Source organism: Carettochelys insculpta, chromosome 27 (genome assembly GCF_033958435.1).
Source record: "Carettochelys insculpta isolate YL-2023 chromosome 27, ASM3395843v1, whole genome shotgun sequence".
Lineage (NCBI taxonomy): Eukaryota > Metazoa > Chordata > Testudines > Carettochelyidae > Carettochelys > Carettochelys insculpta.
Window position 1 is genome coordinate 11076070 of NC_134163.1, and position 25056 is coordinate 11101125.

At 43.3% G+C, this 25056-nt stretch overlaps 1 protein-coding gene across 1 annotated transcript; it reads right to left on the minus strand.

The window, feature by feature from the left end:
• Nucleotides 1-1471: 1471 nt before the first annotated feature.
• Nucleotides 1472-24420, minus strand: GNA11 (G protein subunit alpha 11). The gene is made up of 7 exons (XM_074977907.1): nucleotides 24116-24420; nucleotides 14735-14919; nucleotides 12570-12724; nucleotides 11085-11213; nucleotides 9330-9459; nucleotides 8377-8530; nucleotides 1472-5746 (listed from the first exon to the last, which is right to left on the minus strand). The coding sequence occupies exons 1-7, from the start codon at nucleotides 24249-24251 to the stop codon at nucleotides 5556-5558; spliced, it is 1080 nt and encodes a 359-aa protein (XP_074834008.1). The 5' UTR covers nucleotides 24252-24420; the 3' UTR covers nucleotides 1472-5555.
• Between the last annotated feature and the right edge of the window lie 636 nt (nucleotides 24421-25056).

Here is a 25056-nt window from a genome sequence, read left to right on the forward strand (position 1 = left end):
AACATAGAACAGTTGCCAGCATTTTTGTACAACCTTGTTCACTGGAAGAAATATTCCATAACTGTACTTTAAAGGCCTTTCTCCATCTGTGACCAATTGCCTTAAAGGCCAGTGATCAGCGTATGTCTTCAAAAGCCTATCATTGATCTCGTGATCTTGATGCATCACTCTTGACATCAGCAATTCAATGAGATGCTGCCTCACTCATCAGTGAAATTAATGCGCAAAGATTTAAGATGACACCCTGACATAGAGAAGCATCCTGGATTGGACTGCATGCTGACGAGCAGGCTTAACAGTAGAGGGGCTGGGGAGGGGCAGATGTTGCATCGATGCTGAGAATGTTTAAAACAACCTTCTCGCTAGAGTGTGTAAGACAGTGATTATGAAAGTAATAGTCTAAAAGAAAAAGCTTCACTCCATAACAAGGGACAAGTTTGGCAGAACAAGGAGTAATGCTCTGAAGTTACAGTGTGGGAGGTCTAGGTTGGATATTACGAAAAATTATTTCGCCAGGAGGGCGGTGAAGCACTGGAATGCATTACCTAGAGAGGTGGTGGAATCTCTATCCCTAGAAATTTTTAAGTTCCAGCTTGATATGGTCCTGGCTCAGATGATTTAGTTGGGTTTGATCCTGCTTTGGGCAGGGGGCTGGATTCTGATGTCCTTTCCCAACCTAGAATTCTATGATTAATTTTGCTTCCCCCATCCGCAGCTTTCAGGACAAAAGTGAAAGTCAACACCAAGCAAGGTTCCCTTGCTACTGTAACATACCTGATGGTACAAAAAAAAAAAAAAGAGTTGTTATCTACTTGTCTATTTCCCCTTCCCACACCTCCACCCTAACAGTATGGGGGAAGTTTCCTAACAAGTGGCTCACCAACATTTTGTGAGTGTTACTAGTGACACCTGGCGGGCAACTAGGAAACAGACTCAATAGCACTGACCACAATGTCTTCCAAGGGCAAGTAGCAAGAAACCAATCCACCATGTTTGGGTTTGCAGGGTATGGTAGCCCAGCTGCAAAAAAGCCATGCACATGATGCAGACAGAACTCTGGGGAATGCATTTCACTTAATGTGGATAGAACATTTATCCCTAACACACAGCAGACAAGAACATGGAGCTGCCAGTGCAAAGCAGCTCTTATTTGAGATTACAGAAATCTACAAATACCGGTAACTCCATCACTCCCATGGTTTCACAGTTCAGGCAGAGGAGAGTTAGAAGAACACTTAGGTTCTAATCTCATTTCCAAGGACTTCTGTTGCACTTTACTTTGGTGCCTCAGAATCCCCAGCTGTAAAATAGAGCTAACTACATCTCCGCAGAAAGAAGGTGCTACAAAAGGTCAGAAGCTTCAAGAGGCTCCTTCACCCTTATGAGTCAGTTCCCACCTGCTGGAAAAGTTACTTAGCCAACTGGAGGAGGGAGCAGAGGGAAAGCAGCAAAAAGACGCCACCAGAACAGGTTTTAGGAACAAAATTTATTCCAATTTCAAACAGAGAATTTATTTGAGGAGAAAGATATGAAAATCAATTGCCATCCGGTATTTCTGTAATAAGGGTCTGTGCCCAGGAGCCAGAGTAGGACAGTTCCGAGGAATGCTCACGCTCCTAGACTGGAAAAGAGCCAGGAGCCTGACTGGACCCTGGCTCTGGGCAGCTTATTCAGAAACTCCTCTTCCCAGCCCTCTTCCCTCCCTCCCCCCACCCCACCCCAACACACACAACAATACATGCATTTCAAATGACAAGGTTTAAAAACAGAATTTTATATAGTATCTTTTTAAATAGGATAATGTTTAAATTGTTTAAATCAGGATCCTATAATATACAAGTATAACCAAATAATTTCCACCACATTGGCACTTGTAAAGAGTCTCTGGCACTACTAAAGAAGGGGCATTGGCACAAACCGTACTTTAAAAACTGGGTGCTGCGTTACAGACTTTACCTCTGCTGGATTCTAACAACCTGGGATCTGTATAGTACAATACAATGGTCAGCACACTCCGAAAGCACATTTTTAAAAAAAAAAATTGCCAAGTAATAATATACGTGGGGGAAAGAAAACCATAGCGGAAGGTAAGGCCAACATCACTAGGAAGCAACAACAGCAGACCTCTGATTTCAAGAGAAAGGGAAACAGGCAGTAGGGCGGGAGCTATCCAACACGCTGGAGCAAGGAGGGGCAGTTGCTCACCACATGATTGATCCTTATGGAATGATGCAAGAAAATGGGACCCCAATGCAAGGAAATCAGGACAATCTCCCCACTTTCCTTCCCCGCCATGGGTCTCTCCACTACAAAGTTCAGCATAACTCAGAGTAGGCCTGTTTCTTCAGGACAAAAGAAAGTGCACTATGAACTGAACTTGGCCAAGAGGCTGTTTCCTCAGCCTTTAATTCAGGATTCTTACATGTGAATCTCAAGACTTCAGTCCTGAGCTTCAATCCCTCACGCATGAGAAATCCTCGCCAGCCCCATCACCGAAGAAGATGAGATAGGCAAGTTTGGTTTTCAATTTGGCACTTTCACTAGACCAGATATCTGACTGGGGTCCACCCCCGGAGATGCAGAGAGCCATTTCTACAAGAATGCTTCACCATCCAAGATGGAGACAGACAGGCATGGCTTGTTGTGCAGGGCTGGCTAACCCCACTGCTGTCTCTTCTACGCCACAACCCACAAACACCTCTGGATTTTGTGCACAACTCTGACCCATTCCTTCTCTAGGTCAGAAGACATTTCAGAAACATGTGGTGGGAGTGCCTTGACATGTGATATCCCCCACCTCTCCCATTATCTTCATGTCCAACTAGTGACCAGGCCAATGCCTATGCCAAGCAATGACCAGGAGGGTAAACGGAACGTGCTCCAATCTTCACCGAAGCTCAAAATCCTCCCAGAATTCGTCATGATTAGACAAACTGACCCTGTTCCACACAATGGATGATGCAAGATCCTTCCTTCCGTGCCACATCAGCATCTCTCCTCTTGGCAGGTAGAGGGACAATACCAGCAGAGATTCAAATGGAAATGCCACCATCATTAACCTTGGAAAGGAACCCTGGGACACGTGCTCCAAGAATCCGAATCTCTCAGCACCAGGTCAGCTGCTGGCAACTGGAGCCACTCACATGATCCAGGAAACGGGATGACTGGCACACCATATGTTCCAGAAGAATGGCATTTTGAATAGACCCAAGACGATAAGATCCTCTTCAATGAATACTTTTGACAAAAGAAGAAGAAAAAAAAAAAGATAATTTTGGCATAAAGACAAGATGAGACGCCATAAAATCGGTGCAAAGCTGTCTGGCGTGTGAGAGAATCCCTCCCTTGTTTCTCCTAAACATTAGGCAGGATCAGGAATGTAGATTTTCTACAAGCAGCTGCTGCCTCTTCCTCAGCCAGACCTGGGCTCTCTACTTGTTGGTCCCAAGGCTATTACTCCAGTACCAACTCTCTGGCAAGGCCAGGCATTTCCTCCAAGAGCTTTCTTTCTTCTGTAGTGCTCTATGAATACAACAGAGTCTTCCCTCTCCCAGTCTGGAAAACATGAGGGAGCCCTAAAAACAGAACTACTGGACAGTAGTGTGACCTTCAGACTTAGTGTTATACATCAAAGGCATCTGGGGCAGTTAGATTTCGTTAGATTTTGTGCAAAACACCAATGTAGTGCTTAGTACAAGACAACAAAATAGCAAACACATTCTTCAATGGTGCAGCCTGAGGCCTTCATTAGCCTTGAGCAACCGTCAGAAGTCTATAAGCAACTGAAGGGCTGTCTGGTTTATCCAGAGAATTTGGACCCAATGCTACTTGTTGGAATTGTAACAGAATCATTAGTGTTGCCCACATTTCACATATGTCCAGAGGTGGGATAGATTCCCCTGTTTCTTACTCACTGCTCGCCTTGCCACTGCAGGCTTCTAGACAGATACTAGAGGCAGTAGAGCTTTGGTACATTTGATCACTCCATGAGGCTTCTGCGAGCCTTTATACAATCAGGTAAAGGGCTTGACACCCTCAGTTCAGTGGAATTTATTTTGGCACCTACAATCCAAAACCATCTCCAGACTCAACAACACCTGTATCAAGAAACCTAGCTGCCTTCCCCTGTGCTAGCTTGCTGTCTTGTCCATCCCACAACAGGATTCTCACTTCAGCAACATGCTCCAAAAGTGACTGCTCACAGTTATCAGGCACCCTGCACCTCCCGAGCAAATATCTGTGCAAGTGCTCCAAGGAGAATCTATGCTCTTCTAAAATAAAACCACAGCAGTGCCTGTCTCAGGCAAATCACAGGCAGGAAAATAGCAGAACTCCCCAACTCCTAAAACTTTTCACAATCTTTTCAAACAGTAAGAATCTGCTCCACCTCCCCCCGCCCCACCCAGAATCCACGCCATCCAACTCTGGTCCTTCCTAGGCAATTTGCAAGCCAGGCTGAACTGAAGCAGTCTTACAAATGCACCCAGCTAGTACAAAATGTGATGAGGACTTCCTTGCTGTTCGCAGCATGCAAGAGAACCAGAGCGTGGTGTGTGACATCCTAGGTCTTCAATCCAGCAAAATATATAGTGTTTCAAGGCCACAGAATTACTTGGTGAGCTTCTGATCTTCACTGCACAGAGAAGTCGTTCATTTGATGCCTTACACTCTACTCAGTAAAAGGTTTTCCATAAATTGAGCCTACTTTTAAAAATAATGATACAGTCAGGCACTTCTCCCCAGGCTCAGCAGCTATTGCTCCAAGAGCTCCCATCATTTAAAGTCCATGAACAAAATACAGCAATATGTAGCAAACTATGTATAGAACATCAATAATTTAAAAAAAAAAAAAAAAAAAAAAAAAAAAAAAAAAAATCACAGTCTCCATACCTTTTATAATTGATAAGAAAAAAGTAACCCAGGCTAAACCGTACAAAGAATGGAAAAGTGATGGCTTTTTTTTTGTTGTTGTTGTGGGTTTTTTTTGCTATAAATGGAGAGCCTCCCCAACATTTCATCACAGTGAACCATGGGGCATGTCCTTGGGGAGGGCCAGGTGGGAACAAAAAGCAAGCAGGCTTAACAATTACACCAGAGGCACCCTATGGCACAAGGCAAAGGGACCAGTAGCATTCCACACTCCTACAGTCCAGTGAATTTACAATCTTGGCCAGAAAAGTTATTGATCTCTATAAATACCATGGGAATGAAACGGAAAATAAAAGCGCCTAAGCAATAAAGTAAAGCCCAAGATGAAGCTGCCTTGGCTGTAGGCAAAAATTAAGAGGTGAAGAAGGTGCCTAAGAGTGAGGTGTATCTCCACCCCCGAAGTTAACTGTGAAATAAAAGCAACTTGTTAAAAATATGAAATCAACTACTCTGTGGACAGAGACATGAAACTCCAGGATAACACTGAGCAAATTCGCCACTCCACAGATCAGACAATTTGCAATCATTACATCATTAAAAATTAAGATTTTTTTTCCTGTAATTTTTAAATTTTTCTTTGTCTTTTCTTCACAAGGAGGCCTCAAAGGGTCAAGGGGCAGAGCAGGTCAGACCAGGTTGTACTCCTTCAGGTTCAGCTGTAGGATGGTGTCCTTGACAGCAGCAAAGACAAAACGGATGTTTTCTGTGTCTGTGGCACATGTGAAGTGAGAGTAGATGATTTTGTCGCTGTCTGGGTTTAAATCCACAAACATCTTGAGGATGAACTCCCGGGCTGCCTGAGCATCCCTCTGTGGGCCTACAGCAAACAAAGGCAACAGTAAACAACACTGTACACAGTCCATACTTAGTTCGAAACCTAAGAATTGCCAGTTGGCTTCTTCTAGTCCAGTGGTTCTCAGCCTTTTCAGTAACACAGCACACTTCAGTGAGACAATTCCACAGCACACCCACTTTTTTCAGCTGAAAAAATTGCTCAAACATCACATTTCCTTACATTTACTACGGTTACAGTCTTGCTAGAGAGCTTTGTAATGTAGCAATGCATACAAAAGCTAAACAAGGATCAAATGCATTAATGTTTCAAATCCACCACAGAATACACCATCTTAGACAGCAAGCACAGACATTTTCAAAATCTGCTCAATGCCATGCTAGGGATATTGAACAAACGAGTTACCAATGAAAGCAGCTCCCCCTCTCCACCAGCCCATTGGAGCCAGGATGTGGCATCTGAACCATGTCCCCGTTCCAACAGACCCTCTCCCCATTGCCACAGAAGGGTGTGGGAGTGGGCTCCCCGCCAGCTTGTTCAGGCTGGGGAGCAGCATTTCAGCTGCCTCCAGGTGCAACTGAGTTTCTTCTGAAGTTACTATTTCTCCTGCAGGGGGGAAAATGACAAACCCTGCACCAGTTGGGACTCAGTGCAAGAACTGATGATCCAGCTCCAGCTGGGGCTCAAGTAGCAAGGCTGCTTATCTCCCCACCTCGCAGCTCTGCAGAGAGCCACAGGGAAGGGAAATTGACAAAAATTTCGCAGCCCACTTGGACAGTTCTCAAGGCACACCAGAACTGCGGCACACGGAAATTTAGCCCCCTCATTGCCTCTCAGTCAGAGTCTGGAACATCTTATGCCCAATATTAACTGGTCAAAACTAAATATGTACTTTTTAAAACTTCAGAATACCAAGTTCTAATAAGCTTTGAGAGACTGCTTCAGACTCTGTGCTCTACGAAACAGAATCTTATCTTCCTCCTATAACCTGCTTAGGTCAACTGTGAAATAATGCTGATCCCAAAGGGTGCAGATTTCTTCCTAACCTCAGCAGTAATCATTTCATGCCCTGAAGCACAAGATCTGGTTCCCATTATATCGGCATGCCTAACAAAATCAGATTCCAATCAAGAAATGCTCCTCTGAAAACAAACCGTAGCATTTCCTCTCTGCCCAGCCAATTTTAAGAGCTATGAACCGCAACTGCCACCAGTGGCTCCTTGGAATCCTGGTGATTCTCTGTAATTTATTTGAAGAAGTGCCTGGAGTTCTCATATTGCTTTCATACCCTGAACGACATCTCGAGAGAAAGTCTCATCAACCACATCCCATTCGCAATCACACAGCTACCTTTGGCAGCTACAACAAATGTTTATACGGTCAAGTAATATCAGGAAACTATTTAACATTTTTCTTGCTACTGTCAACTGTGATTTAGCAGCTTAAGACAAAAAGGCCAGCATCATATGACTGATGAATTCATAATGGACCGCCAATGGCCTTCAAACAAGTGCGGGGACCGCTAGCATGTGAACACTTCAGAGTGTACTTCCTGACACCAGGGGGCAGGAGACTCCAGGGCTGGAAAGAAGACTATTTGGACAGTTTTGTTATAAGCCCATAAAGAGCAAGCAGTTTACCTGGAGGACCGAACACACAAATTTCTTCATGGGGAAAGAAGTTTCTCAAACTATGGGCCAAAACAACAAAGAGGCAGTTCCCCCTTTATCTTCTCAATAGTTTTAAGATACCCCAAACGGCAGAGAGCTGGGATGATAGGGATTAAGGGGGGAGTGGGAGAGAGAGTTTGATCTTATTCTCCAATCCCTCACACACTTTCAATCCCATACAAATTTGGCATTATCCAATACAGTGGCAGATAGACTGAAACACATATCAAAGGTTATAGAAACCACTGTCTACACTGAAGGGCTTAATATCTAGATGAAGCTCCCAGTTGGGATTTTACTGGCCCAAACCTGAGAATGGCAGATTGACAGGGATTTTACCCTGCCTCAAGTCTTTCAACATCGACACCAAAAAGACTTGGATGAGTTAAACACCAATAAATTAGCCCATGTGAAGAGGTTGGGCCCTGCTCTAACACAAAGAGAGGTATGATGGCCTGTTTTTTCCATCTCTTTTACCATTAAATTCTTGCATGTCTGTAAGTAAGCTGAACACCTGTACATACATTTCAAGCATTTCAGAGTATTAATATCCAAATCACAACTCAACTGAGCCATGCACCAATCCAGGGGAAGCAGCATTTCTGTGACATTTGGCAGCTTCTTTAATTGTTGATCAAATGTTCTCGTTAATTTTTTAATTCAAAAGCTACAAGTTAATATGAAGATAGAAATATTTTAATAAAAAGCAAAAGTGGCAAATCTGACTATCTAATGAAGGGTTTGTCTCCTCTCAACTCTACTTAAACCTACAACAAATTAAGCCGTGAATGTGAAACCTTAATTTACAATGAAATCTGGCTATAAAAATAAACAGAAGAAAGCAGCAAGCAAAGGCTACTCACATATGAATATAAATAGCTAATTAAAAATTTCACAGATGACTGTTTTTTGTTGGTTTCTTCCCCCTCTCCTTATTTAGAAGGTTCATCCTAATTTCAAAGCTCCTCTTTAAAAATCACTTACCATCAAACTCTGGAAAATAGTCAACAAGGTGGGAATACAGGATCTTGTCTTCCAACAAATCTTTCTTGTTGAGGAACAGGATGACAGAAGAATTCTGGAACCATGGGTAGGTGATAATGGTCCGAAAAAGGGCTTTACTCTCTTCCATCCGGTTCTGATGCAAGAAAGAAAAAAAAAAAAACACGCACACATCAGGACAGCTTATTTGTGAAAACCTGGTCACCTCTGATCCTAGGCACTTGAACTCATCCACATCACTCCAGATCTCAGGTGTACTGCATGAAACACCTGTGTTCCATTTAAGTTCTGGTCCAGCAGAACGTATGTGTGAGACATAACAGCAACATCTCTGACTGACTTCAATTTAATTTATCTGGTTTTAACTAAATAATGTGCTAGCTTATTGGCCCAAGTTATTTTATGCTTTTTGTTATGTGGGAGATCTGGGATCAACTTCTGATCATGAAGACTTGTTCCCAGCAATGGTATGTGTTGACTCATGGGAAGCAGCTCATCTAGCTGGTCAAAGAACTCCAGTGATTGTTCGCAAACAGATGAGCCTTTATTTGGCCAGATGTTTGCCATGATACTAGGTGTCTTGGGTGAGGGATTTAACATGGGAGGTGTAAAAAAGGCACTTATGCTACATCTTGAGGGCTTTTCATCACGGATGAAGTGAATCTAAGGTGTAAGCCACCCATGACAGTGGTATATTTCTGTTTATGTGCTCTGTGCATTTCAAAACTATCCTGCACCATTTCCAGAAGTGCTGCGACACATGCAGGCCCAGGTTCTCACTTTGTAACAGAAAAAGCTGAAGACCAAAAAGAACAACCAATGCTAATTTAAGTCCCAGTTCTCTTGGCACCAAGCAGTCCAATATCACCATCCAAGATGATGATGAGAAAGACCCTCCCTTCATCGTTAGGGCCTATGCTTAGGCCCAGGCTTACCTCATTATCAGACTCCACTAGAACTTGGTCATATTCACTAAGGGCAACTAAAAACATGATGGAGGTCACATTTTCAAAGCAATGGATCCACTTCCTTCGTTCTGACCTCTGACCCCCAACATCCACCATTCTAAGGAAGAGAAGGACATACAATCTATTAAGCAACAGGGTGTGTCAAAGATCAATAGGAATTTTTCTGCCTTCACCCAAAACACTAAGATATGAATGAATAAAACAATTCTCCCCCACTCAAATATTCTGATGCCAGCTTCACAACAACATGCATCCTTTAAGAGCAGTCGTGCTCATATAAAGTAACAGGAAGTTCTCTGAATACTAATTCTGTGGCCACATCACAGTGGAATTATTTCTTCTTCTGGGCATCTGACAGCAAATATGAGCATCCCCCAAAATTCAGTGCTTATTCCTATTTGCATCCTGGCCTTGTGTAGTGAGGAGAATTTCTGGAACTAGGCATGTCAATCACTCTGAACTATCGAGACTGAAAAGAAAGTTATGGCAAATCCATCCAGATCCTGTTGTGCCAAATGCCAACAGTATTTACATTTTGATATTAAGGCTGCTGATTGAGAGGGAGGGAGGGAGAGAGTTTGAGGGTAAAGACTTCCTTTGGGTATTGGGATTTTCCTGGGACACTGTGATGAACACTTATGGTAATCCACAGGCAAAACATAGAACCAAGCCAACCACACATTCACACCATATATCGATGAAAAACCTCAGGATGCAGTCAGCAATTTGAATCACTGCATTACATGTGCATCTCACGTTTATTGCACCTTTTACCCGTGGATCTCATATAAATATGCGCACACAGACACAAAGCCAACCAAGTCCAGTCTGTATATCTCCATCAAGATATAGGGACTGGAACGGGCTTTACACATGAAAACAAATCAGAGAAAATGACTTGCTCATTATGCAGCAAAGAACTGAACCCCAAAGTCCAGGTTTCTAGTCTCTTTTTCTACCACTTGGTCACTCTTCCCCTTCTACATCATCAAATGCTATGACAGAATGGACCAGATAAGTATCTGATCAAATAAAGGAGAATGTCTGTTTAAGTGGCAAACATATCATCACCATCAGTATGTACTGTTTGGGGATCATATGAAGGCACCCTGACAGATACAGATATGATGCTGAAGTGGGTCAAATCCTGACAGCACAAGCTATTCATAGGAGAGCACCTTCAGGAGGACTCACTGGAGAACATATGTAAAAGAATCAGTGCAGAGAAAGCACGATCTCTCATCAGACTTAGACACACATTGATCAAAGAACCTAAAACAGTGAAGACAGAACTTTGTACAAGGGGTTAAGTTTCAAAACTACTGCCCAATGGGGCTGGTGAGCTTACGTGCTCAGATGCCAGCACAGTAAACACGTCATGTAGGAATAGCAACAATTCCTACTGTAAAACCATCTCATGCTCCCTGAATACAATCAGCGAGTCTAGTACCACACTGCGCCATTCAACCATCAACTTCCTCAATTCCCAGAAGCCGTTGGTTTCTATCCATTTAACTCAGATGCCCTTGGACAACTTAAAACTCCTATCACATTTAGGGACCACAAAGAATATATCACATAACCTTCCCAAACATATTGACATCCTCCCCAGCCAAAAACATGGATACTCTTGATTGGAAGTTTGAAAAACCAAAGATTAGTCCTCCCCCAGTTCAGTTCCACTTGAGAGAACAAGTGTAGCATAGGCTACAAAATCAGTACCTGAAGATAATATTCTCTAGGTCAAAGGGGTATTCTATTATTCCGGTTGTAGGAACTCTGACCCGTAGCACATCCTGCTGGGTTGGAAGATATCCTGGGGTCGCAATTCGATCCACATCACTAAGGTAGCTGTGAGGAGTATATGAAGGAAGAAACAAACAAAACAAAAAAACCTTACGACTATAACTCAAACTCATGGGCGTTTGAGCACATTATAGCCATAAATTCCTCTCTCCCCCATAGGCACACAACACATATTAGGAGACCAAAAGAAAGGTGACTGCTAGCAGTATCACCTGGATCATTTAAAACCAGACGCAATCAAGTACTGGAAGACATTTCAGGGAACAACCTTCCATTGAATCCCAAGGAAGTGGACTATAGGTCTAATATCTTTTTCCATAAGTAAATGTCTATGATGGTTTCCTCATTCACACCAGTTCCCCAGAATCCCATCTGATGTAGTAAATGCCTTGTGTCAAACCTCACAAAATTACAGCCAAACATTCAACTTCTACCTCAAATCAAGGGAAGAGAAAAAGACAAGTGCAAAGCAGCAGATACAAGCAGCTGTTCTCACATCCTTTGCATCAAATAGGAAGCATGAAGACAACAGATTTAGGAGACCATTACCATCAACTAGGCCTTCAGAAATTTGTGCTGTACAAAGTCCTTCCTATTGGATGGATTTTTGCATTTCCAATGTGTATTGCAGATTAAGCTTCATCTAAAATGAGCTGCCTAGCCTATCTGGTTATTTAAAAAACAAAACACTCTGTATGAGCCAACACAATGCCACCTTCCAGAGTCTCTATGTGCTCAGGCATTCTGCAACAGCTCCAAATGTCAAATCTCTATCCTCTTCAACCCAGACCTGCATAAAGCTAAGTCAACAGGGGAAAATGTCATTTCTATTGTGCCAGAACCAGGGACAGAGATGGCCTGGGTGGGCACTGCATAGCCACCTGTGCATCCTGGAACAGAAGTGTGGGCAGCTCTGTTTATCACCAAAGAAAGCTCATGGAAAATGGTTGATGGTACGGCAGGAATATATGGAGCTTCTGGACATTGCAGCACTAAACACATCCCCCTCCCATTTGCCACTCCCACCTCCCCACACAGCTCTTTGCGTATACAAAATTAACCATGATACCAGCATCAAAAAGCATGGTGACAACAAGTTGTCTGGAACCAGAGTCAAAGGATGGTTACTGACCCTTCAAACTCAGAAGCACACATCCAAATTTCCTAGACCATCTCACCAGAGTAAATCATTAGCAGCTAGAGAGACCTATATCATGGGGTCAGAAGTAATGGAAGGAAAGATGATAATCTACAGAAACTAAAAGACAGACCGCAGGGCCAATTTGTTGTGTGACAGCCATACTCATGCATCTGTAAACATCAGCTACAGTTCAGGAAGCTTTTGTTTAGTCCAGTGTGGCACTGATATACAGCAGGATGCCTGAGAGCTTATATACTTACTACTTAGCTGAGTCGGAGAGCTGATATTCTCGCCTCCTGTCATAACACTCTTGGATTCCAGGATCATTCCACAATGTCTTAATTGCACTTACATATGGCTGCTCGAAGGTTGTGACTTTTTCTACATCCACTTCCCGAATCAGCAGTGCGTTGGCCTAAGGACAGAAGAGTGAAAGACAAGGGAGCGTACATTAAGCCTACATCTTCTTGCCAAGGGCTTCAGGAATGCTATATCTTGATGTTGGTCATGCTGCTTGTATCAGCTGCGACAGAACAGGACAGCAATGGGCAGACTGCGTATCTCAAAATGATCAGCTCAATTTGTACTTCGATTTCCAAAAGGTTAGAAGGAAAAACATCAATATTACATTCTCAGTAGCACTCACATCACACGAGCCTTAAGAGAAATTATCTAACCAAAGAAAGGCAACAGACTCTGAATGTAACTTACCTAATTGTATTAGAACATACATCACCCACTGTTTAAGACACCAAAACCCAAGCACAGATTTGAGAGTGCTGAGTCCCAGACTGGCTAACTTCTGGGGAGCACAGTCAGTTTTATTACCAGAAAGTGGCTGTCCAACCTTTCATTTTAAGGATTTAATTGATTTTAGATTATTTTTAAGAGCATGGGGAATCTTTCTGTGGCTATAATCAAGGCCTCTTCCTTCATGGATGAGGAAAAAGATAATCAAAACAAAACTAACACCACAAAGTGCAGCAGGACAGAAGTCATCACTGAAGTCTGTTGTATTAATACAGCTATTACATACACCAATATTGCATCCAGAAAACCATCAGAAATTGCAATGAGAAACAAATTTCTGTCCACCCACACTATAGTATTCCTCATAGAGGAATGCAGTCTAGTTTGATTTCCTATGTATATTATGTGTTAGCCGGCGGTGACATATTATAGCCCATACAGTCCTTTAACCATACCACTGACAAAATACGGACTATGCAAGTATCCTCATATCATGCCCATGCCTTAGCACTGACAGAGACAAACTCTCTCTGAAGGCCAAAGAGGAGTTCAGCCTCAGTAACCATTCAATCCTTGGCCCCTCTTGAGAATGCCAACAGGGCCAGTTAAAAGGGGCTGTGATGCGGATACCTGATCATTAAAAACTCATCTGGGCATTCAAGTCTTTTGCCCTTTGCTATTCAAGAGCACTATCTGCAAGTCCGTATTGACCTGGAACTCAGTTTGGACAAATGATTTAGAGAAGAAACTATTAACTCACCCCCTCGAGCGTCCCAGTTCCTATGTGGCTATTAAAACATTAAAATGCAGCCACCATAGAATTTCTGGTCTAACTGTTACACAATTTCATTTTGAAAAATAAATCTGCTATGGGGTGAGACAGCAGAACGTACCGCTATAAAAATTATTGATTCACGCACCTTAAAGTTAGCTTAACTAATTTAAACCATATAACTCAAAACTTTACTCCTGGACCCAAAATCTTATCAAATTTTCTCCCAGAATAAAATATTTGTATTATATATTTGTTTAAGGATTTGTAAAAGAAAAACAGAGATCACCAAATGCAGCTGTTAGTAGATATCGCTTTAACAGCAGAATCTTCTCAGCCTATAACAGTTCTTACACACCTTCTGGTACTGTGTAATGACACCTGCCATACAATGGAAGGCCTGAAACACCCAAAATTCTTTGCTGTTTGCGAGGTGGGTGCAGATCAACAGAGCTCTGCACAGATGCAAAATCTGTAATTAACAATTGCAAAAATGAGTTGCGCATAGTTGTGGATTTGGAGGGCTCTACCTATCAGTTCCAGCTCCTAGAATTTTATATGGGACGATTCACAAAGCAGTCTTCAGGTGCCCTTGCTCAGAAGGAGAAAAGACGCACCTAAACAAATGAAAACTGTTACGTCCTCTAATGGCAACACTATTTATAAAGCCACAGAGAAGCACAGAAGCAGTGGAAGATACAACTGTCATAGTGGGCCAAATACCAGGAAGGTCTAACAGGTAAAGAATATGGCACAAATGGCAGCGCAAATACAGGGCAAGAACCTATAGCTGTGCCCTAGAGTCTCCCACTGACTAAAAAATCCTCAGAAGACAAATGAGAACTAGTTAAATTCAGTATGTGACAAAATGACAGCTTGATAGAGCTCTGCATTTTAGTTTACCTTATTCTGTTCATACTTGTATAGAATCTTCAGGGTCTCCATGGCCCTGATCATGGACTGCATGGCAGTGAAGATGTTTTGATACACCAGCTTGGTGAAGCCCCTTTTGTCTTCTTCAGAGTAGCCTGAGCCATGAATAATCCTCATCTGCTTGATAAATGTGCTCTTCCCACTTTCCCCAGTGCCTGCAACAGAGGAGACCAAAGGGTGGGGGGTGGAAAAATCAATAGAGATCACATGTGAGGTTCATTTCTAAGGGAGTGAAGTTATTATTGCATCTTACTGCTCTGAACCTATTAATGTATTCAAGTAGATCCTACACCATTGATTATTACTTCAATTACTGGTTCTCTTGGGCCCATGCAATGCCAGTCATAAGCCTAAGTGACCACAATGGAAAGAACAAACACTAGCTCTTTCTGAAAGGCTTCAGAGCAATGCCGGTACTCCAAATCTTACATTATAGCCACTCCCACATATACTGCCTCAAAAGGCGCTGTCCGGAATATCAGACCTAGCCCCATACAATCCACCTTGATGCTAGAATCACAGCTCAAGCTAAACAGTAACAGAGGCAGCCATGTTAGTCTGTATTCTAACAAAACAAACAAGCAGTCAAGTAACACTTTTAAGACTAACAGAATAATTTATTAGGTAATGAGCTTTCATGGGGAAGACCCACTTCCTCAGATCTAGAGAGATGCCATTTCCAGTACAGCACTGACAGTTTTATAACACAGTGATCCAAAAAAATTGAAATAAAAACCTGACAAATTAGACACAGAGCATTGAAAGGGCGTGGGGAGGAGGGGAGCAAAATACAGTGTCCTGCCTGAGACCCTTACAAATATCAAAGGGAAGGAAACGGTCTTTGTAGTGTGAGGAAACTTATCTTTATTAAGGTCAAGACTTAACATATCGAATTAGAGCATAAACCGCAGTTCACGTCTCCCTTTGTAACCTGCTGTTGAAGTCTCTTTGCTGTAAAACGCATATTCTCAATCCTTAATGGTATGGCCCACTCCACTGAAATGCTCACTGACAGGTTTATGTTTATTCACACTCTTAATGTCTGCCTTGTCCCCATTCATTCTTTGGCAAAGTGACTGTCCAGTTTGTCCAATACACACAGCAGAAGGGCACTGCTGGCACATGATGGCATATATAACATTGGTTGACATACACAAGAACGAACCCCTTATTCTGTAATTAACATGGTTAGGTCCAGTGACAGTATCTCCAGAATAGATAGGTGGATAAAGTTGGCAATGGGGTTTGTTGAAAGGAAAAGTTCCAGGATTAGTATTACTGTGGTATGGCCTGAGGTTGCTAGTGAGAATTTTCTTGAAATTAGGTGGTTGTCTGAAGGAGAGAACAAGCCTCTCACCTAGGGTTTCTCGGAGTGTAGTATCCTGTTCCAGTATAGGTTGTAAGTTTCAGAGGATGTACTGCAGGGGTTTGAGCTCGGGGGTAGAAGTACTGGCAAGTGGTGTTCTGTTATTGACCTTCTTGGGCCTCTCTTGAAGTAGCTGCTTTTCTGGGTCTGGCTCTGCCAATCTGGTTTTTTACATCTCCTGGTGGGTAATTAAGGTTTATGAATGCTTGGTAAAGATCCTGAAGTTTTTAGTCTCTGTTAGTAGGATCGGAGCAGATGTGATTGTACCTAAGGGCTTGACAATAAATGGATGGATAGTGTGGCCCTAAGTCAGTAAATTATACAAACTGGAATGTTAGTGTGGGGAGGGGAGGGTGTTCGGCAATGAGAATTCTACTAGAGCTTCCATGATTTTAGTATAATCACTTTTCCTTCCAAAAATCTAGATTCCCTCTTACTGGAGATATTACAAAGAGCATCTCTGAAAGGAAGAAGGGATCAAGAAGCCACCTACACTGGACGTTACTTCTGAGTGACCTGAAATGACCAGCTGATAGTGAACACAAACTAATTCAAAAAGAATCACCACTTCACCTGATTTTTTTTTTAAATCATTATCTGAAAATTTCTCTCTCAAGTAATTTGGGTAAGGAACAACTTGTGAAGGGACCCAGGAAAGGAAATCTCAAATCTCTACTGCTGAGCAGAACATTAAACAGAAAAACAGATCAGCAGGCCTAACACTAGGAATTAATAAATTCAAAAAGAAAAAAAAAGTCCAGATCCTCTTGAGCTGTATCAACCATTAAAACCAAAAGCCTCTACCACTGCAGAAATGGACGAAGTCATCCTTCATCATTTATGGGCTAAGTAAGAGGGTTACAACTGGATACCCTACTATTGTTGCAAGTAACATGGAAGAGGAAAAGGGAAAGGAGGACAACCTGGTCAATTACATACACACCAGCTTAACTCCTGTACCCAGAAAGATAATGGAGCAAACAATTAAGCAATCAATTTACAAACATCTAGAAGATAAGGTGATAGGTAGCAGTCAGCATGGATTTGTCAAGAACAAATGTCAAACCAAACTGATAACTTTCTCTGAGAGAGTAACAAGACTCTTTAATAGGGAGGAAGTGGTAGATGTCACACAGCTAGACTTTAGTAAAGCTTTTGATATGGTCTCACATGACCTTCTCATAAACAAAGTAGGAAAACGCACCCTAGATGGAGCTACAGGTTGAACATCTTTAGTCCAGTACCCTCAGAACCTGACCAGTGCCCAATGAGAGTTTGCCAGACTGTGGAAGACCCATATTGTCTAGCAGCATTACCACCACTTCCACTGCTTACTGGGTTCTTAGAAGACATTTAGGGGTAAGTTACAGCTAAACAACAGCACAGAACAATGAGACCCAGGAATGGTAGCTCTAAACAAATGTTATAGGATGACAGGAAATCTGACCACCCCTCATGACAAGTGGTCATCCAGCTAACTAAAATCATGCCAGATTACACATGTTGCCAGACAACAGCGTGACGGAGTTCAACTGGTACAATAAGGTGGGTGCAAAACCTGTTGGAAAACCATTCCCAAAGAGTAGTTATCAATGGTTCACAGTCATGCTGGAAGGACAGAATAAGTGGGGTCCCACAGGGAAGAATTCTGTGTCTGCTTCCATTCAAATATTCTTCAATGATTTAGATAATAGCAGAGAGAGTAAACTTATAAAGTATGTGGACAATACCAAGCTGGGAGAGGTTGCAAGTGTTTGGAGGATAAGATTAAAATTTAAAATAAGCTGAAGAAATATCTGAAATAAATAGGATAATATTCAATAAGGACAAATGAAAAGTACTCCACTTACAAAGGAGCCATCACTTGCACATATACAAAATGGGAAATTACAAAGTAGGAAGAATACTGCAGAAAGGGATCTGAGGGGTCACAGTGGACCAAAGTTAAATATGAGTCTACAGTATAATGCTGTTGCAAACAAGCAGACATCATTCTGGGATATAGTAGCAGGAGCGTTTTGTGAGCAAGACACAAGTAGTAATTCTGTTCTACTCTGTGCTGATTAGTCTTCAACTGGTGTAGTGTGTTCCATTCTAGGTGCCACATTTCAGGATGCATGTGGACAAATAGAACATAGTCCAGAGAAGAGCAACAAAAGTGATTAAAGTTGTAAAAACGAACTATGAGGGACAACTGGGAATAAAACAGGCTTGTTTAGCCTGGAAAAGAGAAGACAGAGCAGACATAACTGTTTTCAAGTACCTATGGTTACAAGGAGGAGGGACAAAAATTGTTAACTTCTGAGGGAAGGACAAGAAGCAATGAGTTTAAAATTGCAGCAAGTGAGGTTTAGCTTGGGCATTAGAAAAAGCTTCCTGTCTGTCAGGATGGTTAAGCACTGGAATAAATTGCCCCAGGAGGTTTTGGATTCTCTATCATTGGAGATTTTTAAGAGCAGGTTAGACAAACACCTATCAAGGATAGTCTAGATAATACTTAGTCTGCCAGGAGTGCAGGGGAGTGGAATAGATGACCTTTCAAGGTTTCTTCCAGTCCTGTAACTACTTGAACTCAGATCTGAGAGTCTTTGCTGTTTCTTTTGTTCGTTACACCATGACATTCAACAGTACGTTGCATAGTCAGTCTCCCCTGTTTGCACAGCAGTAGTAAAGAAGTATTTTAAAATCTAGGAAAGTCTGCATATTCTATGGTATGTGCAATATTTTAAACTATAGACTGTAAAATAAACAATTTCAATCGAGCATTGCTTCAACACAAGCAAGTGCTAAAAGCTAACCTCTCCAATAAAAGAGATGGCACAAATGTGCTCTGAATCCGAAGATGGAGTTTCAACTGTTGCTTCAGCAAAGCACGATGCAAAACCACACATAACATGGTGCAAGTCTCCTTCACTACAAGGCTTTAATACCTGTTCGTGAGGGCTAGGTAGATTTGCACTGGTTGGATGTATCACACATACCTAACTCTTTCAAAGCCTGCATTCTGTACATGCAGTCAGGTGAGGTGGACAGAGCAACATTCCTGCTATTAGAGCTTGGAAAGATTTAAGGTGCAAAGGTGACAGTCCAGCGATGAAAGTAAGAAGCAGGAAGGGGGGAGGGGAAGGAGGTAACTTTCTTATCCTAGAGGGTAAGTGTGAGGAAGAAAAGATGGCTGAAAAGGCTTCATACTGCCCTGTCACAATCAACACCCAGCTAGTGATGAGGGATAGTGTATTTTAAAGTGGCCTCTTCTGTATGTATTCATTTATATGGCAACCAATCAGCTGTAGGGATTGACCACGTCTTCCACAAACTATGCCTCCATCGTGACCTCACACAGTCTGCATCTAATTCCTTCACAGAGTAGCAGCCCAATGGTCCACTGCCCAGTCTCCAAAATATGAAAGTTTATTCCAGAGCACACTCTTGTGGAAGCTTTCCCAGACTTAGTTGATGTGCATTTAGTGGAAAGCTGCCTCAATATAGAGCTTTGCTGACATCGGCCTGTGTATTACTAGATTACCAGGGTAACAAATGCTCATCCTGAGAAATTTAGGAAGGTGACAAATCTTTCAAATTCCCCAGATTCACAAACACAATCTATGTAAAATCCCTGACTTCAGCAATGTGAACCATCAAGTCAGGAGAGTTCTACATAGTAAGACAGGCTTATTTATCACAAAGGCACATAATTACTTCTTAGGAGTAAATTCAGAAGGCCCTTTGTTTATTGCCCAGTAGCGTAGACAAATACCTGGAGGGGTGGGACATCAGCAAAAGCAAGGAAAGATGACAAAGTAGCCTAGCAGAATTTTTAATGTTTCAATTTACTGAACATTAAAATAAATGTAACTGTCGCTAACTATCTTGGTCTCCTCTTGAAAGCTACACCACAAAAATTAAACAAAAAAAAAAAAAAACACACAGAAAGTGAAATCTTTTGCGGTTGAGCACGCTGTGGTGACAAACACTTCCTCATGCTTTTACCACAGTAACCAACAGAGAGAGAGAGGTGCCTCAAAGTACTTTGATGATGCAACTGTAATACACACTTCAGCACCAGATCACTAACTTTTATTAAAGCACACAGCAGATCTAATGCACAGCCCCTGACCTTCCATTTTTAAATGTGTCTCTTGCTTGGCTTCAGTCCCTCTACAATATGCATACTATCACTGTTATGGAACATTGAAAACACCAGTGAGGATAGCTTCTTGTCTTCATAAGAACATAATAACCTTCTTTATACCACAATGTTGAGATAAGGAAATAATCTGAGTTCATCATTCCTTCAGTCAACCTATAAAAGCCGTTGAGTTTATAAGAAGTGTTGCTGATGGCCCCAAGTATTTGACAAATGCATTTAAAAAAGAACTTCAGTGTTAGGTCAATGGCACCCATTGCTTACTTTGTTATTACATTGGGGCCAGAGTAACTTTACACAAGAAAAATAACCTCGTTTTCTTCATTAAAAAGAAGAATGTATGCCCAGTATCAGTGGGCAGTAACCAAAGCACTTAAATAGCACTATTTATTAGCAGTATGTCAGCACTTCAATTTTTCACTCAATGTTTTTAGCTCAGACTTCAATATAAACCAGCTGTCACCACCCTGGGCAGGAGGAGGAGTGTGGGAGAATTACCTCTGTTTATCCTACAGTCTTACTGATACTCTGTTTATACATTTTCTCTTAAAATATAGCCTGTTCCCCCCCTGCCCCCAGCCCAAAAAAAAAAATTCTTACCCAGGAAAATCACTCTAGCTATTATGATGTCCTACAAATATGCTGCAGTTTACTCACCAAAGGATTATGAATGACTTTATGACCTATACATAGCACCGTTAGAACTACCCCTTTTATGGGCCAAGGTGAATGACACTTCAAAGTGTACTATACTATGTAACTGTTTACGAGAGACAGTGAAGAGTACCACATCCTGCGGTTAACATGTATTCTTAGGTCTTGTTTAAACTATGGATGTTCCCCACAATCCGAAACAGTTTTTGTTATAATGTCAGGCCATGTCTGTGCTAAAGAGTTCTGTAGACAACACTGGAATTTTGTCAATAAAACTTGCGGAGCATCTACACACAGAATGTGTTTTGTCAACAAAAAAAGCTGTGTAGACACTCCAGGGGCCCTTTTGTTGACAGAGCAGACCAAAAGGGCGATCCACTTTTATGTGTAGACGCAATCTGTCAACAGGAGTTTTGTCAGAACATCTCTTCAGACAGTAACTTCCGTAGACAAATGCTTCTAGTGTAGATGTAGTCTCAGAGGTGCAGCCACACTAGTCTGTAGCTTCACATACAACAAGTAGTCCTATGGCACCTTAGAAACTAAAAAGCATTAGATTATGAGGTTGTGAAGGTAAAACCCATCTGAGGAAGTGTGCTTTAGCTACAAAAGCTCATGACCTAATAATTTGTTGTTAATAGTTGAAGGTGCCACAAGACTACTTACTAGCTTGTTTTGTTTTTAAAAATTTAGCTGAATTGATTTTTAAAAAAAAAAGTTGTGGCCAGCTATAGACCAGGGTCCTGGCAGCTGGAGGTTTTTTCCATTATAATTGTGAATGAACTAGTTCACATACTAGTTTAGTCACAGAATGGTTCAGCCCTCCTAGAGCTTAGCTGAACCATAGTTCAGCCAGTTATAAAAGTGGTTCAGGATAATGGTTTTTAAAGCTAATTAAATTTGAGCAAAGGAACGTTACCTTCCAAGCCTTAAGAAAACGGACAAGTGATCAGAAAACTGGTTTTACATTTCACCTGGACATCAGCAATTCCAGAAAGCTTTTAACATACTGCTGGAATACTGTACAATTAATGAAGAGAAAGAACGTGCACCATTTACTCAAACACCACTACACATCAGCCTAGATATTCTTGTTCAGTCATTCCAGGCCAGAGCCATGCTTGCTTAACTTGTGAAAGCTGCTACAGACATACCCACAGGTGGATTTGGAACTGAAACCACCTTATATCTTATGTCCCTAAGTGGCATGCCAGTTCAATACAGATTCCAAGTTAATGGTTTTATTTAATTAGACTCGATTCCCATTTTGATTTGAAATCACAGATACAACAGATGAACAAGGCCCTCAAAAGAATGTCTGAAAGAGTAGCAGTAACTTGGCATTTTTCATGGGCTTCATGGCTTGAGCGTAACTTCTGGGCTTCCTGCGCCCCAGCCCGACATTTCCTACTATCATTAAAGTCCGTAATCAATTACTTTTTGAAAACTTATAATGGCAGCTCACTGAAAATCATGCAGAAATACCAATTCCCTAGCCAGCAGAAACCTCAGAGGTATTATGAAACACCTTAGGGTGCTGATGGAAATATGAATACAATTTTTCTTTCCATACTCTCATACTAAACACCACTCTTACCCCATCAGTGTGGTATCCAGAAAGCTATGTCCTTTTCCTAGTGCAGGGGAGCCCCACTTCTGACTATTTTCTTGTGCCAATCTTGCTTTATTTTTATTACTCCACTTGACTTCAGATTCACTTTGCTTTATCTTTTATTCTCCCAGTCCTCTCCCCTTTTACATTGTGTTAAAAGATTTTTGTGCCCTGATGGAGGAGGAAATGGGAGGAAAACAATGGTACCCAAGGAGTTTTGGAGCTATTGCTGGACAAATTCCCCTCATTTAACAAAAGGAGGGAGAAGGCAATACAGAACACTAGCCTACGCAAAGAGGATTCCTTCATGAAGCAATGTTAGAACAGAACCCAGAAGTTTGCCAACAATATGTAATTACACCAGTTTTGGTATTGAAAATTTCATACACAAATAAGACCAGCAGTTCACCAAGATGATTTTTTTTAAAGACTAAGTAATTTCAATTTTGCGGTTTCTGCTTATATCAAAAACAATTCTAAAACACAAAATCTACTACAAAGAAACCAAATAAGTCAGTCAGCCCCCAGATTCAATATTAAAATTACTCCAAATCTGGCATGACTAAGAAAGAAAGCTTTTAAGTTTCCCACACAGTTTTTCCTCAGTTATATTTTGGACAACAGCAAAGTGCCTGACAGTTACCAACTCTGATAAATACAAAAAGGTGTGCTGAGTTGGCAGGGGGGTGCAGGGGTGTCTGACCAGCACACATGTGACTCCAGACAGTCACATTAACATTTGGTTCGATGGATGGCTACTATTGTGTAGTAGTATAGTGCTTGGCACTACAGGACTCCATTCTTTGTTGGGCTTCAGGCACTAGTCTAAAAAACACTGATTATTGTTAGCAATAAATAAATAAAACAGTTAAAATGGACATCATTTTTGAACCTGTGATGGGTACAATGAGTCCCTATTTTAACCTAGGCAAAAAACTGCCTATATAGCCACAAAGGAGGTGCCCAGGGCAATCATCACTGATGAGGAAGAAGGTAATTAATGCAGGGGAGCAAAAGCCAGATTCAGGGTACAAACGATGGGAAGAAGAAGGAGAGATTCTGGGAGATGGGGAGGAGAGGGACTGGGATCCAGAGCAGGGCAGGCACTGGGGTTGGAGGCTGGGCAGAGAAACGGAAGGACTCAAGGGCAGATGTGTACGGTGTGGGTGGAAGAGAGAAAAGGAGGGGCAGAAGGCAGGCACCGAGGTCAGAGGGCAGACAGAGAAAAGGAGGGGGATCCGGAGCAGGGCAGCTGCTGGAGTCGGGGGAAGGCCGGGTAACAGGAGGGAATCCGGATTACGGCAGGTGTGTACGGGTGTGGTGGGGGAAGACGCATAGACAGAGGGGGGCCCGGAGCAGGGCAGGTGTGGATGTGCATGGGGAGGGCGATAAGAGACAGAAGGAGGGGAGCCAGATCCGGGCAGGCGCTGGGGGACACGTAACCGGAGGGAATCCGGAGCAGGGCAGGTGCGAGGGGATCCCGGTGGACGGGCTCCAGAGCAGGGCGGCGGCCAGCAGAGCAGCCGGACGGGTGAGCGGGGCGGGGGTGCCGGGCGCGGGGGGGCTCCTCACCCAGCAGCAGCAGCTTCAGCTCCCGGCGCGCGTCGCGCTTGTCCCTCCGCAGCTGCTTCTCGATCTCGGCGTTGATGCGCTTCGACTCCTTCACCTCGTCGCTCAGGCAACAGGCCATCATGGACTCCAGAGTCATGGCTCCGCCGCCAGCGCCGGGACCCCCGGCCCGGCCTCCTCCGCCCGGGGCCCCCCGGCCCAGCCCGGCCTCCTCCGCCCTGGACCCCTCGGCCCGGCCTCGCCCCACGCCCGAGCCCGGGACCCCTCCGGCCGGGCCTAGCGCCGCTCCCTCCCCTCAGCGCTTCCCACTCCGCCCGGCTGCGCCGCCCGCTCCCTCCTTCCTTCCCCCTCAGCCCCGCCGAGCTAGCGACCAGCGCCCACAGCCTACCCCGCTGCCTCTGAAAACAAGGCCTGACTGATTGCGGCCTCGACCAATGAGAAGCCCCTCTTGGCCGGGAGGGGTAGGGCTAGTCACGGCCCGGGGCGGGGCCCGCAGAGGGAGCAGGGTGCAAGTTTGGTTGGACGGGCAGGAAGGGAGGAGGGAGCTGGACGCGCGTTCAGGAGCCGGGGCGTGGGACCGTGGCGCATTGTGGGACCGTGGAGGACTCTGGGAAAGGGGGAGGGGGCTGGGGGGCGGGGATGAGAGTGGCAGGCTGAGCAGCTGGGGCGCAGGGGGCGCTGTGAGCGGGCCCGTGGGGTGGAGCAGGATAAAGGGGGAGCGGGGGGCTTCCTTCTAGTCGGGGCAGCTGGAGCTCATGGGGGGGGGGGGGGTGTGCTGACCTCAGCTGGGGGAGAGGCAGCTGGGATGTGCATCCACCAATGGGGGCACATGCGGGTGGGGTGGGGTGAGGTGGGGGGCGGGAAGTAGTAGCACTGGTCGAGCACACAGCCCTCAGGTAATATCAGCCAGTTGTGGGAAGGAAAGGGTTAATGTAGACTGACAG